Source organism: Natator depressus, chromosome 7 (genome assembly GCF_965152275.1).
Source record: "Natator depressus isolate rNatDep1 chromosome 7, rNatDep2.hap1, whole genome shotgun sequence".
Classification (NCBI taxonomy): Eukaryota; Metazoa; Chordata; order Testudines; family Cheloniidae; genus Natator; species Natator depressus.
In genome coordinates, this window is record NC_134240.1 from 80,290,967 (window position 1) to 80,307,352 (window position 16,386).

At 41.4% G+C, this 16,386-nt stretch overlaps 1 protein-coding gene across 1 annotated transcript in view; it reads left to right on the top strand.

Moving 5' to 3' along the window:
- The window catches only part of MYPN (myopalladin), a 136,408-nt gene that overhangs the window by 52,920 nt on the left and 67,102 nt on the right, over nt 1-16,386 (top strand). The window contains exons 3-5 of the mRNA XM_074958881.1: nt 395-570; nt 3,526-3,577; nt 7,608-7,722. Coding sequence (XP_074814982.1) covers nt 395-570; nt 3,526-3,577; nt 7,608-7,722 — 343 coding nt within the window. The remainder of the gene's footprint in view (nt 1-394; nt 571-3,525; nt 3,578-7,607; nt 7,723-16,386) is intronic.

Sequence of the window (16,386 nt, forward strand, 5' to 3'; positions counted from 1 at the left end):
AAAAACTAATGTACATTTGTACATTACATAATGTTTTTGAAGTAAATCTAATGTAATTCATATGACGTAATGAGAAACTGAAGCTGAATTCAAATTAGGACTCTATTCTCTTCCCCTGTCATGTTAGCAGTGAGATCCCTATACCTGGAAAAATACCTCTTTGTTGTCTGACATAAACTAGTATGTTAATAGATATAAGTACTCTACAGATTGTAACTCTATTAATTGCTCTAATTATGTGTTCCAAAAACAATCAACGGTTTATTCTTTCAACTGTCAGTTTAATTTGCCTAAGGTATCTCTCTGCTTAGGGCAATAAGCCATCTGTTTTGTTGTTAAACTGCCTTCTGGTTGTCAAGTTTCTGTTATGATAAACTGTAATCTTGCCTTGCAGGTGGTACAGTGAAGGAAAGGAGCTTGAAAACTCACCAGATATTCACATTATCCAGTCAGGAGATCTGCACTCATTGATTATAGTTGAAGCTTTTGAAGAGGACACCGGACGTTATTCTTGCTTTGCTTCAAACATCTATGGGACAGACTCAACTTCTGCAGAGATATACATAGAAGGTAACATTATAAATCTTTGCAAAATGAACTGATCATAAATCTTTAAAAACAGAAAGATGTGTTTTATTTACTAGCACTAAATTTACTGGTTTGCTGCACAGCTGATCAGCGGAAAGTCAACAATTCCAGTCTATTAATACATTTTATCATTTTCTCTCTGAAAGTTCTTTTATATAGGTATTCTTATTGCTCTTTAAATACATTTTTACTAAGCCTTGAGCCTGCAACAAACTCAGATCCAGGACCTCTTGCAGATCTCATTATAAGATCAGGGACTAAAAGTGCTGAGATTGTGATACCGCTCTATAGTTCTTTTCTGTAGCTCCTCTAGAAAAAAGGTTTCAGAGTAACAGCCGTGTTAGTCTGTATTCGTAAAAAGAAAAAAGAAAAGGAGTACTTGTGGCACCTTAGAGACTAACCAGTTTATTTGAGCATGAGCTTTCGTGAGCTACAGCTCACTTCATCGGATGCATAGCATATCGTGGAAACTGCAGAAGACACTAGAAAAAAGAAAACTCAACCTATGTGTCTAATTCCCCATCAATCTGTTTTTCTCGCACTTGTTGCACAAACATTTGAGGAATATGATAGTTCTGGCAATAATGATTATTTCAACAAGGAAAACTGAAATGTAGCCTGAGATTAACCTGTTATCCCCAACTTGTAGCTGTATTCAAACAAGTCCAACACATACTTTGATCCTTATATCTGCATATAATATGTACTGTAAATGAAACTGAATGTATTTGTTTTCTCAGATTTAAGCCCCATATCTCATATTTTCCATCCTTATGTTCCAAAACCAAGCCATTTAGCTTAAAGTGAGTTCTGTCTATCATGGCTAGGTTTTTACACTGGACCCATTATCATAGTAGCTGGAGGGCCTCACAAGTTTTAAAAGAAATTCATAGGATCTTGGTCTCTCTCTCTCTTTCCAGACTCTAAGCAGAAGGGGTTTTTATGTCATATTTTTGTTAAGAGTGTGTGTTTATTGTGAGTTATATGACCTAACTTAGTTTGGCACTATTCCCCTCCTAACTGGTCAGCTGCTGTTGGTGCCAAAAACTATTAAGTGGCTAAACACTGGCTGTAACACTACTACCGACAATAAAGAAATCTCAGTACGAGGTAACTCTTGTATTGTAGCTCATGTAGGGCAAAATTACCTTCTATTTCAGACATTTACACTTTTGCTTGGTTTCAGCCTTGTGAGCCACATTTTGGAGAAAAATGGGAAAACAAAATAAAATTGTGCAAAAATATTAACATGCAGTTTAATATTTGTGGTTGCACGGGAGAGAACAGGGAGGCCTTCAATCAAGCAGACAGTAACCCTTTATTGGGTTCTGATTGGTTAAAGACGTCTCACTTTGGGATCTACATTTCTGTGTAGATAGAATGAGGGTCACCTAACTAGAGCCTTTTCATTGTTTATGGGAATAAAGAGGCACCTCTTTTGTAAACTTAATTGCTCTTCAGTTGATTCAGGCCCTGAATTAACAAAGGACTCTTATAATCTTAGTTTATTTTAATGGCTCATCCCAACGCTTTACTCAACTCTGTCCTAAGGGTCAAAGGCAAAGTTTAAACCTTGTTACCCCAATTTCATTTGTGATTTCAGTCTCATAAAATGTAATAGAATAACAACATTATTCTATTTTTTCAGTCATTTTAATTGTAATAATATATTTCCATGGGTGTATTCTCTTATTTTTATATAATGGAAAGATAATTTTCAAGTTTTCAGTTATTTATCTTACTACTTCCAATCATTACATTTTTAAAAATTGCTCTGGAATGGGAATATTGATTTTAATATACATTTTGATATTTATGTGGAGTAAAGTTTTTCCTTGTATCTATTTGGTTCCAAAATTGAATATTTAAATTGTAAGAGTATTTATGGGATATAAATATGTGCCTTCTACTTGGTTTGGCAATGTAATATTACATTGCCAAACCTAGCAAAACCTGCTGTAGTTCCATTTTCTATGTATTTTGTACATGCTACTGTATTTAGGGCCAGATTGTGAGATCCTTACTCTTGCTAATGTGTATCTTACACCATGACTACTCCCATTAAACTCAATGAGACTGTTTGCAGAGGAAGGTACTACTCAATATAAAGGTATCACAAACTGTCCCTTAATGATATTCTCTCTCTGTTTCTGTAATTTGCCAATGAAGAGACAAATCATGGGAAGTGCTGAATACCTGCAACACCCACTTAAAACAGTGGGAGTTGTGGGTACTCAGCAGGCGCTTACTACCTCTCCAGATTTGGGCCACAATCTGCTTTTATAAAAGACAATTGGAATTGGATAGGAGACACCGCTAGGTGGAGACATTCTCTACTAGGCACCACAAAGAAAAAAACAGGTTCTGATCACAGGGGAAGCAGAGTCAGATATTGTCTTGAGTACCAGGCCACTGACAAATGGAGCTATGATTCCTCTTACCAAAACAGTGCTAAATGGGCAGTGGCTGGAGGAGGAACCAGTAACCCGAAGAATACTAGATGTGGTTACAGGTCCCTGATGTTTTTGTGATAGTAATACCAAACATCTAAGTATAAGCTCTTATTTGACCACACAATACTTCCAAAGGCATGTGCCACAGAGCATAGAACAGTCAAAAGATTTAGATATTAGTGACATTTTAAGGAGGAATTGTGGGGCATCGAGCCAGACATTCACTTTAGATGCTGTTTTCCTCACTTGAATCCATCCCATTTCAAATCTGTATTGGCCCAAGATTTATCATTAGTAGTGTTGGATTTAATTCAGTATACTGTATTACTTCGTTTTTACTGCACATAATCTTTTGGTTTGTTTTAACTTTATAATCCTAATTTTAAAAGGCTATATAAGAAACCCTAATAATGGAGGTTTGCGTACTTGCTAGACAAATTGCTGAAAATTTTGATTCCATGTGAAATGTTTTTCCCTTCCACAGGTGCCTCCTCTTCTGAATCTGAAGGTGAAATTAGCACAGAAGAAATGGATCAGTAAGTATTGCTTGCATTAAGATATTCCAAAAATTTTATTGAAAAAAAAAGTAGGTGTGTGATTTTTAAGTTTTTAAAGTTTTTAAAATATTTTTAACCTCTAAAATATAAAATGGGAGAATTTGTGGTTGTTTAAGTGAGCAGTTTCCCTTCTTCAAAGTGGTAAGTGCACAGATTCTCAATGTGGGTCACCACCTGTCTGTAGCCATAAAGTACAGAACCAAAAGTTGACTGGATGCTTGACAAAAGACTACAAAAGACTACCCCCACTTTCCAGGGACCCCCACAGTTTCAAGACGCTTCCAAAGCTAGCCCCTCTGGACTCTGGACTCTGAAACAAAAAACCCGAATCTCTCGTTCTGCATCAGCACCTTGCAAAAATAATACTCAGCAAGAAAAATTTTACTACTGCAGAGAACTGTAACCATAAGTTTAAAAGATCTCCCTTTTTCAGGAGGTCTGGATCCATGGACCTATCCCTTCAAAGAAGGGGAAATTGTCAGGTAAGCAATCACAAATTCTCCAATTCTCTCTCAGGGCTAGCTCCATAGATCCTCAGTGTGTGATTTTCTCAACAGTAACAAAATTCCTAGGGAATGATCAAAATAATGTCACTGAGAGAAAAGGATTCCCCTACTCTATGAAAGCACTGCAGCGTGCAAGACTTGCCTGTCAACATCTGCATCAGCTGAATACTGTGTATATCTTGTAAAACTTGGTAAATGAATACAGGGATGACCATGTTGTAGCTTTACAGATTTCATCATAAGAGACCTCCCTTTCTCATCTCATGATGCCACCAGCGCTTGTACTAAGTGAGCTCTGGTGCCCATTGGAGGTTTGAATTGTTTTGCTCTATATGCCTCAGCAATGCATCAGCATATCCACTGTGAGATTGATGATTCTGATGCCTTAGTACTTTTTTTTTTTTTGGATGAAATAAGACCAGTAAGGGTGTTTTTCTTATGCAGTTCTTTTCAGACAAAACTTTAAAGCTCTCCTTACATTCAGCTAATGCCATAGCTTCTCCTTTGGATGAGACGGATGTGGACAAAAAGAAGGCAATGAGATCTCTTGTGCTCAATGAAAAATCAAATCTACTTTTGGAATAAAGGTGGGATCCATTCTCAAATTCACCTTATCTTTGTGAAACTTGCAGCAGGATGGATCAACTGAAAAAGCTCCCTACTCTGACAACCTTCTTGATTTCATAGGTTCAAAGGGCACCTGGATTAAGGCATTGAGCAGCACAATGTTCAAATCCCAAGACAAAGCTTGCTGCACCTTATGGAGATGCAATAGCTGAACAACTGTAATGAAGCACTGAGATTGTTGAAGATGACTCAGAAATTTACTATACATCTATGCTGTTGCCACATTTGGATCAGTGACTGAGTCGCTTGAGCGAGCCCCTCCTTGGATGGGACTCTGATTAGAATGTTGCCCAGGAAAGGGTATACCTGTATCCTCTTCTGCCTGCGAAGGTCCATTATAAAGTAAAATTATGAACATAAACTAAAATTATGACTGAAATGTATTTATCAGACTAGTATGGGGAGTGGGTAAACCTGTTCCTCGAAGACAAAGGACAAGCTGATGCCTCTAGCCAGGTGTCATCAAAGTTGATTGTCATCACCTGTCAAGAGGCCATTCTTTGGCAATGAAGAGGGACAGGAATAGGTTGAGCTGCATTTTAACAAACAACATGGAACCTCTTTCACCACAAGACTCTGTGTCTCCATCCTCACAGTGGGAAGGCATTTTATCTAGGCATAACTCCAGGAAAATGCAGGAACTCTGCTGAACAAGTGAGGCATTATATCTAGTGTTGGAATTTGTATTGCAGGAAGATTTGTTTCTCCCCTTTCAGGCTTAGCCTTGGTCCATTTGCTTTTGCAATAGTCTTGCCTTCTGTAATTAGAGGAGTAGTCATGAAAAGGATATATAGACTGTAATAAGACCAGCTATTCCTTTTCCTGGATTTGGAGTTAAGAGGGTTCTGTAAGGTCTTTTTTAATTTAATTGAGGATTCCACCACCATTTTGTCAAACTACTCCCCACATAAGCAACTTCCTGAATATTTTGAAGCCCCTAACATGATTTCAGCCTGTATATTTCCAGGCTTGTAATGAGAGGTGCCATCTGGTCACCACATTGGAGGCCAAGTTATATGCTGAAAACATCAAAGCATCCCTGGTTGCATCAACTTTGAATGCTGAAACCATTGAGATGTTCTTTAACTCCAAACCTAACTACAATGATTTCTTAGCCTTTTCTGGCAGTTTGGCTGCCAAATTGTCAGTCAAAGCCAGTACCATAGAGAGGAACATACAGCCTCAAATGACTCAGGTTGGCTTGGTTCATGAATCTTCCTAAAATTTTGGAATTGACATGAAGCTAGAGCTGAGCAAATAATTGATTTTTCAGCTTGGTGACTGTACCAACTTTTTTGTTTGTTTGTTTTGTTTCTGCTTTGGGTGTTTTTTAAACCCCCTATTTCTGTTGTTCTTGTTTGTTTTTTAAATAAGTCTAGCTGAATTTCAAAATGAAATGTCATTTCAAAACAAAAAAGTCAAAACATTTTGTTTCAAAAATGTTGAAATAAAACATTCAGACTTTTTTTTTTAATAATTTGTTTTGGCTGAAACTATTAACTGAATTTGACCAATCAACTGCATTTTTTGGCAAATAAAACTATTTGAAATTTTTGCCCTGCTCTACCAAAAGCCCTACATGAAATCAGGAGAGTTCCACCAGTCTTCAAGTTTCAAAATGAAAGTTTTGCACAGCACTAGCAATGGCTTTTCTAAGGGTCTCATTCCTAACCGTTCTTCTCTTTCGCAAGATTATTAGAGGATGAGCTATTTGATGCCTCCAGGTCTGTCAATTATTTTCCTGCTCTTAAAGAGATGGGAAAACACCACCTGATTGTTGTCTCCAGGTTGCTTGCTTCAGTTAGGTTTTGAAGCCATGTACTGCAGTCCTGTATTTCTTGGTAAAGAGAATGCTGCTCTGAGTTAGTAGCTAGATGTCCCCAAAGAACAGGATGATGTTGGACTAGATGTAGGATAACCAGAATTTCCTTTTCTTGCTACTTAGCTTCCAGCTGTCATCTCATGAACCTGAATATTCTATATTTAAAGGAAATGAATACTACATCATCTGCTAAAAACGTAACAACTCTCACATTTGCAAATAAGAAAGCAATGTTTCCTAAAGCTGAATACTCAGTTTGCAGCAGTGTTTTTTCAGACTCTTGAGTCTGGCTTCCCTGGGAAGGCTCTGATACCTTCCAGAGGAGGTGCACATATGGCCCAAAGAAAATGAAAAAGAAGACTGGCTCTTCGTTTTAATCATTTTTACTTAGCACTAAAAATAAAACAGAACCAGCTATCATTTTCAGGATGTTAGCTGAATTATAAATGGAAATGACATAGCAGAAATAAAAAAACCGTAATTACATCTGTAAAATGTGCTACCAAAATTCTTAATATTTTTGTCAAAGTGAAGATATTCCTGCTGCTCTTTTTTAAGAACCAGATTATTTATTCTGTGTCATAGTGGACAACAACATTTCTGTTAGACTCTGAGAGCCAGATCCTCACATGTGCCTAAGGAGTATTGAGTACAATTGAGGAAGGAATGGTATGCACCCCTTGTTCCTAAAGTTGGCTCTGTGCTGGTCCTATCCCCCACAATAGATTGGAGCAGTTTTAGAGACACAAATTTGGTTAATCCATGCTGGTTTTTATAATATACTGTAAAACTAAATCAGCCACCTGAGTAGTATATGGCAAATTTATGCAACAAAATTATTAACTCCACATATATATATATGAAATTGACTTTATCATATTGATTTAGATGAGACCTAAAGTTAATCCTAAAATGAAGTTTTTATAGTATTGTAATACTGTGCATATTATGGGAGCATAATCAGAGAGAACATCTATGCAATACTATCCTCTACTCACAAAAGCACACTGCTCACTTTTAGAAAAAATTGTTTGTTTGTTTAAATATTTCACAGAGTCCAGAAACCAACTGATGTCTCTTTGAATGCACCATCTCCTGCTACTAACACTACAACCACTCATCAAGAGACACCAAAGGTGCCATCTACTGTGGGTCAGCCAGTTTATCAGGTACAGGAGACAATATGCTATATGATCTATTTAAGAAAAATCTTTCTTTAAAATATACATCTTATACAGTTCAATTTTTACACATGATGTGCCTGTCTGATAGACTTGTAGCTCTGCACCTCATGATGATACGTGGCTGCATGCACACATAGATATCATGACTGCTAGCTAACCATATAACACACGGCAGAGAGAGTGGAGCCTCTTGCTCCCAGAGCATAGGCATCAGAAGTGCCGGGAAAGTGGTGGGTTTCAGAGCCCAAGCCCAAAGGTCTACACAGCTTTTTTTAGCTCTATAGCACGAGCCTGAGTCTGTAGACCTAGGCTCGCCTCTGAGATTTGCTGCCAAAGGTTTTAAAATGCAGCATAGCCATACCCTATGGGTATGTCTACACTATGAAATTAGGTCGAATTTATAGAAGTTGTTTTTTTAGAAATCGTTTTATATAGTCGATTGTGTGTGTCCCCCCACAAAATGCTCTAAGTGCATTAAGTGCATTAACTCGGCGGAGTGCTTCCACAGTACCGAGGCTAGCGTCGACTTCCGGAGCGTTGCACTGTGAGTAGCTATCCCACAGTTCCTGCAGTCTCCGCTGCCCATTGGAATTCTGGGTTGAGATCCCAATGCCTGATGGGGCAAAAAACATTGTCGCGCGTAGTTCTGGGTACATATCGTCAGGCCCTCCCTCCCTCCCTCTGTGAAAGCAACGGCAGACAATCATTTCACGCCTTTTTTCCTGAGTTACCTGTGCAGACGCCATACCATGGCAAGCATGGAGCCTGCTCAGCTCACTGTCACCGTATGTCTCCTGGGTGCTGGCAGACGCGGTACTGCATTGCTACACAGCAGCAGCAACCCATTGCCTTGTGGCAGCAGATGGTGCAATAGGCCTGAAAACCATCCTCATCGTGTCCGAGGTGCTCCTGGCCGCCTCAGTGAGGTTGGTCAGGAGCGCCCGAGCAGACATGGGCGCAGGGACTAAATTAGGAGTGACTTGACCAGATCATTCTCTTTAGTCCTGCAGGCAGTCCTATTGCACCATCTTCTGCCGAGCAGCCAGGAGATGTGGATGGCTTGCAGTCCTACTGCACTGTCTGCTGCCAGCCAAAGATGTAAAAGATAGATGGAGTGGATCAAAACAAGAAATAGACCAGATTTGTTTTGTATTCATTTGCTCCCCCCTCCCTCCCTCTTCCCTCCATGATACCAATGGCCGACAATCGTTTTGGTGAGGTCTGTCAGGGGCACCTTGAAAACTTTAATAAGAGATTCAGTCCTGCCTGAAATACCAGAGGGAGGGATAGCTTAGTAGGTTGAGCATTGGCCTGCTAAACCCAGGGTTTTGAGTTCAATCCTTGAGGGGGCCATTCTGTGTGACAGTTGTTTTTGTTTCTCCTTGATGTAAAGCCACCCCCTTTGTTGATTTTAATTCCCTGTAAGCCAACCCTGTAAGCCATGTCGTCAGTCACCCCTCCCTCCATCAGAGCAACGGCACACAATCCTTCCGCACCTTTTTTCTGTGCAGACGCCATACCACAGCAAGCATGGAGCCCGTTCATATCACTTTGGCAATTAGGAGCACATTAAACACCACGCGCATTATCCAGCAGTATATGCAGCACCAGAACCTGGCAAAGCGAAATCGGGCCAGTAGGCGACGTCAGCGCGCTGACGAGAGTGATGAGGACATGGACACAGACTTCTCTCAAAGCACGGGCCCTGGCAATGAGGGCTTCATGGTGCTAATGGGGCAGGTTCATGCAGTGGAATGCCGATTCTGGGTCCGGGAAAAAAGCACAGACTGGTGGGACCGCATAGTGTTGCAGGTCTGGGACGATTCCCAGTGGCTGTGAAACTTTCGCATGCGTAAGGGCACTTTCATGGAACTTTCTGACTTGCTTTCCCCTGCCCTGAAGCACATGAATACCAAGATGAGAGCAGCCCTCACAGTTGAGAAGCAAGTGGCAATAGCCGTGTGGAAGCTTGCAACACCAGCTACCGGTCAGTCGGGAATCAATTTGGAGTGGACAAATCTATTGTGGGGGCTGCTGTGATGCAAGTAGCCAACGCAATCAAAGATCTGCTGATATCAAGGGTACTGACCCTGGGAAATGTGCAGGTCATAGTGGATGGCTTTGCTGCAATGGGATTTCCTAACTGTGGTGGGGCCATAGACGGAACCCATATCCCTATCTTGGCACCGGAGCACCAAGCCGGCGAGTACATAAACCGCAAGGGGTACTTTTCAATAGTGCTGCAAGCACTGGTGGATCACAAGGGACGTTTCACCAACATCAACGTGGGATGGCCGGGAAAGGTACATGACGCTCGCATCTTCAGGAACTCTGGTCTGTTTCAAAAGCTGCAAGAAGGGACTTTATTCCCAGACCAGAAAATAACCGTTGGGGATGTTGAAATGCCTTTATGTATCCTTGGGGACCCAGCCTACCCCTTAATGCCATCGCTCATGAAGCCATACACAGGCAGCCTGGACAGTAGTCAGGAGCTGTTCAACTACAGGCTGAGCAAGTGCAGAATGGTGGCAGAATGTGCATTTGGACATTTAAAAGCACGCTGGCGCAGTTTACTGACTCGGTTAGACCTCAGCGAAACCAATATTACCACTGTTATTACTGCTTGCTGTGCGCTCCACAATATCTGTGAGAGTAAGGGGGAGACATTTATGGCGGAGTGGGAGGTTGAGGCAAATCACCTGGCCGCTGGTTACACACAGCCAGACACCAGGGCGTTTAGAAGAGCACAGGAGGGCATGATGCGCATCAGAGAAGCTTTGAAAACCAGTTTCATGACTGGACAGGCTACGGTGTGAAAGTTCTGTTTGTTTCTCCTTGATGAAACCCCCCGCCCCTTGGTTCACTCTACTTCCCTGTAAGCTAACCACCTCCTCCCTTCGATCACCACTTGTAGAGGCAATAAAGTCATTGTTGCTTCACATTCATGCATTCTTTATTCATTCATCACACAAATAGGGGGATAACTGCCAAGGTAGCCCGGGAGGGGTGGTGGAGGACAGAAGCACCAGGAAGGGTGGTGGAAGAGGGAAAGACAAGGCCACACAGCACTTTAAAAGTTTAAAACTTATTGAATGCCAGCCTTCTGTTGCTTGGGCAATCCTCTGGGGTGGAGTGGCTGGGTGGCCGGAGGCCACCTCACCGTGTTCTTGGGCATCTGGGTAAGGAGGCTATGGAACTTGGGGAGGAGGGCGGTTGGTTATACAGGGGCTGTAGCGGCGGTCTTTGCTCCTCCTACCTTTCCTGCAGCTCAACCATATGCTGGAGCATATTAGTTTGATCCTCCAGCAACCTCAGCATTGAATCCTGCCTCCTCTCATCACACTGCTGCCACCTTTCAGCTTCAGCCCTCTCTTCAGCCCGCCACTTACTCTCTTCAGCCCGCCACTTACTCTCTTCAGCCCGCCACCTCTGCTCCCGGTCATTTTGTGCTTTTCTGCACTCTGACATTGTCTGCCTTCACGCATTCGTCTGTGCTCTGTCAGAGTGGGAGGACAGCATGAGCTCAGAGAACATTTCATTGCAAGTGCATTTTTTTGACCTTTTAATCTTCACTAGCCTCTGGGAAGGAGAAGATCCTGTGATCATTGAAACACATGCAGCTGGTGGAGGAAAAAAAAGGGACAGTGGTATTTAAAAAGACACATTTTATAGAACAATGGGTACACTCTTTCATGGTAAACCTTGCTGTTAACATTACATACATAGCACATGTGCTTTCATTCCAAGGTCGCATTTTGCCTCCCCCCACCACGTGGCTAGCCCCTCACCCCTCACCCTTCCATGTGGCTAACAGCGGGGAACATTTCTGTTCAGCCACAGGCAAACAGCCCAGCAGGAACGGCACCTCTGAATGTCCCCTTAAGAAAAGAACCCTATTTCAATCAGGTGACCACGAATGATATCACTCTCCTGAGGATAACACAGAGAGATAAAGAACGGATGTTGTTTGAATGCCAGCAAACATACACTGCAATGCTTTGTTCTACAATGATTCCCGAGTATGTGCTACTGGCCTGGAGTGGTAAAGTGTCCTACCACGATGGACGGAATAAGGCTGCCCTCCCCAGAAACCTTTTGCAAAGGCTTTGGGAGTACATCCAGGAGAGCCGCGAATGCCAGGGCAAATTAATCATTAAACATGCTTGCTTTTAAACCATGTATAGTATTTTAAAAGGTACACTCACCAGAGGTCCCTTCTCTGCCTGGCGGGTCCGGGAGGCAACCTTGGGTGGGTTCCAGGGGTACTGGCTCCAGGTCCAGGGTAAGAAACAGTTCCTGGCTGTCGGGAAAACCGGTTTCTCCACTTGCTTGCTGTGAGCTATCTACAACTTCATCATCATCATCTTCCTCGTCCCCAAAACCTGCTTCCGTGTTGCCTCCATTTCCATTGAAGGAGACAAACAACACGGCTGGGGTAGTGGTGGCTGAACCCCCTAAAATGGCATGCAGCTCATCATAGAAGTGGCATGTTTGGGGCTTTGACCCGGAGTGGCTGTTTGCCTCTCTGGTTTTCTGGTAGGCTTGCCTCAGCTCCTTAAGTTCCACGCGGCACTGCTTCAGGTCCCTGTTATGGCCTCTGTCCTTCATGCCCTGGGAGATTTTGACAAATGTTTTGGCATTTCAAAAACTGGAACGGAGTTCTGATAGCACGGATTCCTCTCCCCATACAGCGATCAGATCCCATACCTCCTGTTCGGTCCATGTTGGAGCTCTTTTGCAATTCTGGACTCCTTCATGGTCCCCTCTGCTGATGAGCTCTGCATGGTCACCTCTGCTGACGAGCTCTGCACTCACCTGCAGCTTGCCACGCTGGCCAAACAGGACATTGAAATTCAAAAGTTCGCAGGCCTTTTCCTGTCTACCTGGCCAGTGCATCTTAGTTGAGAGTGCTGTCCAGAGCAGTCACAATGGAGCACTCTGGGATAGCTCCCAGAGGCCAATACTGTCTAATTGCGTCCACAGTACCCCAAATTCGACCCAGCAAGGCCAATTTCAGCGCTAATCCCCTTGTCGGGGGTGGAGTAAGGAAATGGATTTTAAGAGCCCTTTAAGTCAAAAAAAAGGGCTTCGTCGTGTGGACGGGTGCAGGGTTAAATTGATTTAACGCTGCTAAATTCAGCCTCAACTCCTAGTGTAGATCAGGGCTAAGACTATGAGGCAATGAGCAAAAGGAGCAGCTGTACCATCTCAGCCAGTAGAGGGAATCCATGCACTCTCTACCAGGTCAGACATTCCATGTAGAAAAGGGCAGTTGCAACTGTAGATCAGTTCATTAGTGTCTTCACATTACAGACTGATTTGTTCACATTCAGTAGTGATAGACATATGATATAATGTAGCCTCTTTTTTCCTGATGGGACTCATTGCAATTAATTTTAATTCAGTGACGCTGCTATGATTTGTGTTAAAATAGTTTCTATAATGTTTTTATTTAGCATATTATTTCATATTTTAATATTCCTATTTAGAGTTTTCTAATTGATCTTAGCTTATAATTCTTCTCCTTTGTGAATGCAGAATATTTGCCTTTAAGAGTAAACTATATCCCTCTGTACAGGAAACCGCTAGCCATATTGTTTAATTGAAAAGTTGTGAGCAGATATGACTGAATCTTTGATGACCAACTTCCTTAAAATGTTATGTCTAAGCCTATTTGCCTACTCTTTGCCAAGAGTATAAATGAGCTATTTATTTCGCCGGACTTCATTATATATATAGTTAGTGGTGTATTGTATTGTACGTATATAATATTTAGGAAAGGTATGAAATACACTGGCAAAATATTATTTGTACAACAAATTTTTACTATATTTTATGGCTTGATGAGCTAACAAAATAGTGCACCAAATTCAGTTCTCACTTATATTATGGTATAGCTGAATTAACCTCCTTTAAAGCAGAGTTACTCTGGATGTACACCACTGTAACTGAGAGCTGAATTTCTTTCAGGAAGTTAAATGTAAATAATGGCAGTTACACAATGGAATCGTGGTAACAATAGCACAAAGTAAAGATACCCATTTAACTGGACATCTTAGGTCTATTAGGAGGGAGTAAAATGGATAATAGCAAAGGTGTTAGACACAGTAGGTACAAGTCCTCCTTTGTTAAACTCTCTACACCTTCATTATCTTTTCCATTTTCTTATGTGAAATCATATAGATGAGGCATGCTCTCAAGAGACAAAGTGCTGTATATCAGTTCTGATTGACAAGGGAACAGGCCTTTCATTCTGTGACACTATACCAGTACAGAGAGGAGGATGTGTCTAAGGATATTCAAAGTAGTTTTCACTCACCCATCTTTTCCTGGAAAATAATCTCTTACCATTGTTTTTTTCCCCCCTATGAACTCTAAGGACTTAATTGCTCATCAGCTTTTTTCTCCTACAGACTTTGAGGGCCACATTTTCAAGAGTGGGCTTTCATTTTGTACTTTTATACTTGCATTAAACACAAATTGAGTAGTTAGGTGTGCAAATGTCCAGTTTCCAAACACAAATGCAGAAATTGTGCTCCCATGGTTGCATACACAATTTACTTCAGCAAAATTAAAGGCCATCTGAAAATGTGCCTCTATATGCTATCCAAATAAGATTACCTTGTGATTTCTATAAGTCATTTTCACCTCAGAGGCTCAGTTTAGTTAACCAAAGGCTCACCATCATAGTTATTAGCACATCTCACTTACAAGAACTGAAAGGTTTATACATCTGCATAAGAAGTCTGTATACAGTAGCAAGTTACTGTGAAACAATTAGCCATCTTGGGCCAGATTTGTAAAGATATTTGGGCACTCAAAGATGCAGGTAGTTACCCAGTGGGATTTACAAAAGCCCACCTAATGCCTACCTGTATCTTTAGGCACTTGAATACCTTTAAAAATCTGGCCCCTTATGTATAGAAAACTCTCTGTGATGCTTTCCAGGGATACCCAGGGTCATGAGGCCCCTCGCTACCACCTGACCTTAGCATGAGGATGTCTTGTCAGTTCCCTGATTCTTGCTGTCTATGTTAGCAATAGGCACACATTAACCCCCAAGGCCTCAAAGCCTCCCTCAGGCCTGCCCAGCCCATGATCCACTGAACACTCACTGAATTTATAGATTCTCTACTCCCTAAGGAAGAGTACACATCAGCTTACTAGCTGTGACTCAGGATCACCACTCTTCTTAACACATCACATTTATATATATATTTATAGTGAAAACAAGATTACATTTATTATCAAAGAACAAAAATTCGAATTATAGTAAGTAAAAATATTGGAAACAAATGGTTACATATAAAACAAAATCATAACATGCTTTCTAGAGCCTAAACTTAACTCACGGGACATTCCTTAGTCTCATATAGCATGGCTTACCCCAAATCCTTTCCCCGGTGTTTTCAGCCAGGATGGCTGAGATCCTCCTTTCATAAGATCAAGCCCATTGGCAGTTTCTCTGCCCAGAGTGAAGGATGCCCAGTGTACCTCTATTTCCCCCAGTTACACCCCTAAAAGTTCATTATCTGTACTTGTAAACAGGATAACCCCTCTGTTGTTTTTTCCTCCAGCACTCGCAATCTATTCGTAAGCATTTGAATTAATATGCAAATAGACTTCCATTGTAAAATACACAATACACAATGGTCAGCCAGGGAGATAAGTATCTCCTATCTCCTGCCTGGAGAAGTCTGACTCATTGCATACTACCCCTGTGTGACCTGCCTTTACCTACAAGACCTCAAGGATATAATGTTCCGTATATGTACAAAACTGATTACACATTATCTGCAGATACATTTCACAATAATTATGACGATGAATGTGACACATGCTTTCAGTAGAGACCTTACATGACCTCTTTTGGTGAACCCAGGGGATACCTGTAACCCTATGTACCCCTGTTCCCTGTCTGCCAGTGGCCATCAAGTGGTCCTTGGGTCACACTCCTCACTCTTAAATTCTGATGAACTAAAAATCTTGAGGGTGTTCTGATTGTACTACCCTGGGGAGCCTGCTATACTTTTCTGCCCTTTACCAGACATTTTCAAGATATCAGTCAATGCGGATTTTAGATGCCTATATAAAAATGAGGTCTGCTGTACCATGGTAAATTTCTCCATTTCCTGGAATTAGGCTGGTAACGTCCAACCTGATGCTAAATCACTGAACTAATGGGAATTTGCTGTTGACTTCAACAAGAACAGGTCCTTTGAGTGACCCCAGCTTTGACAGCATTGCCTGGGGCATGCAAGCAAGTCCATCAGTTGTCCAGAAAAAGTCATCAGTTTCAGTTTTGTTGGCTTGTAAGAGACTGCCTTTGAAATTTGAAAGCCTCCTCTCTCCAGTGAAACTGAAAAATTAATTATACTGATTTGGGGCGATTTCTCCTCCCCCAGAAAGGAATTGTATATCAAGTTTTCGTCAGCAAGTTATGCAATGTAGATTAGAAAAACTCTGCCAGCAGCATGATATTTTCATTTTGATTCCACTCACCCAGCTGAGTAAGGTCAGTGCTGAGGTATTCCACCTCTGTAAATCTGTTTGCTTTGGCAGATGAAGGTCACATGTATGATTTAAATTTCTAAGAATTAACACCCCCTAAGTATTTTGTAAATCGGAATGCTCACTTAAAAGGAGCCT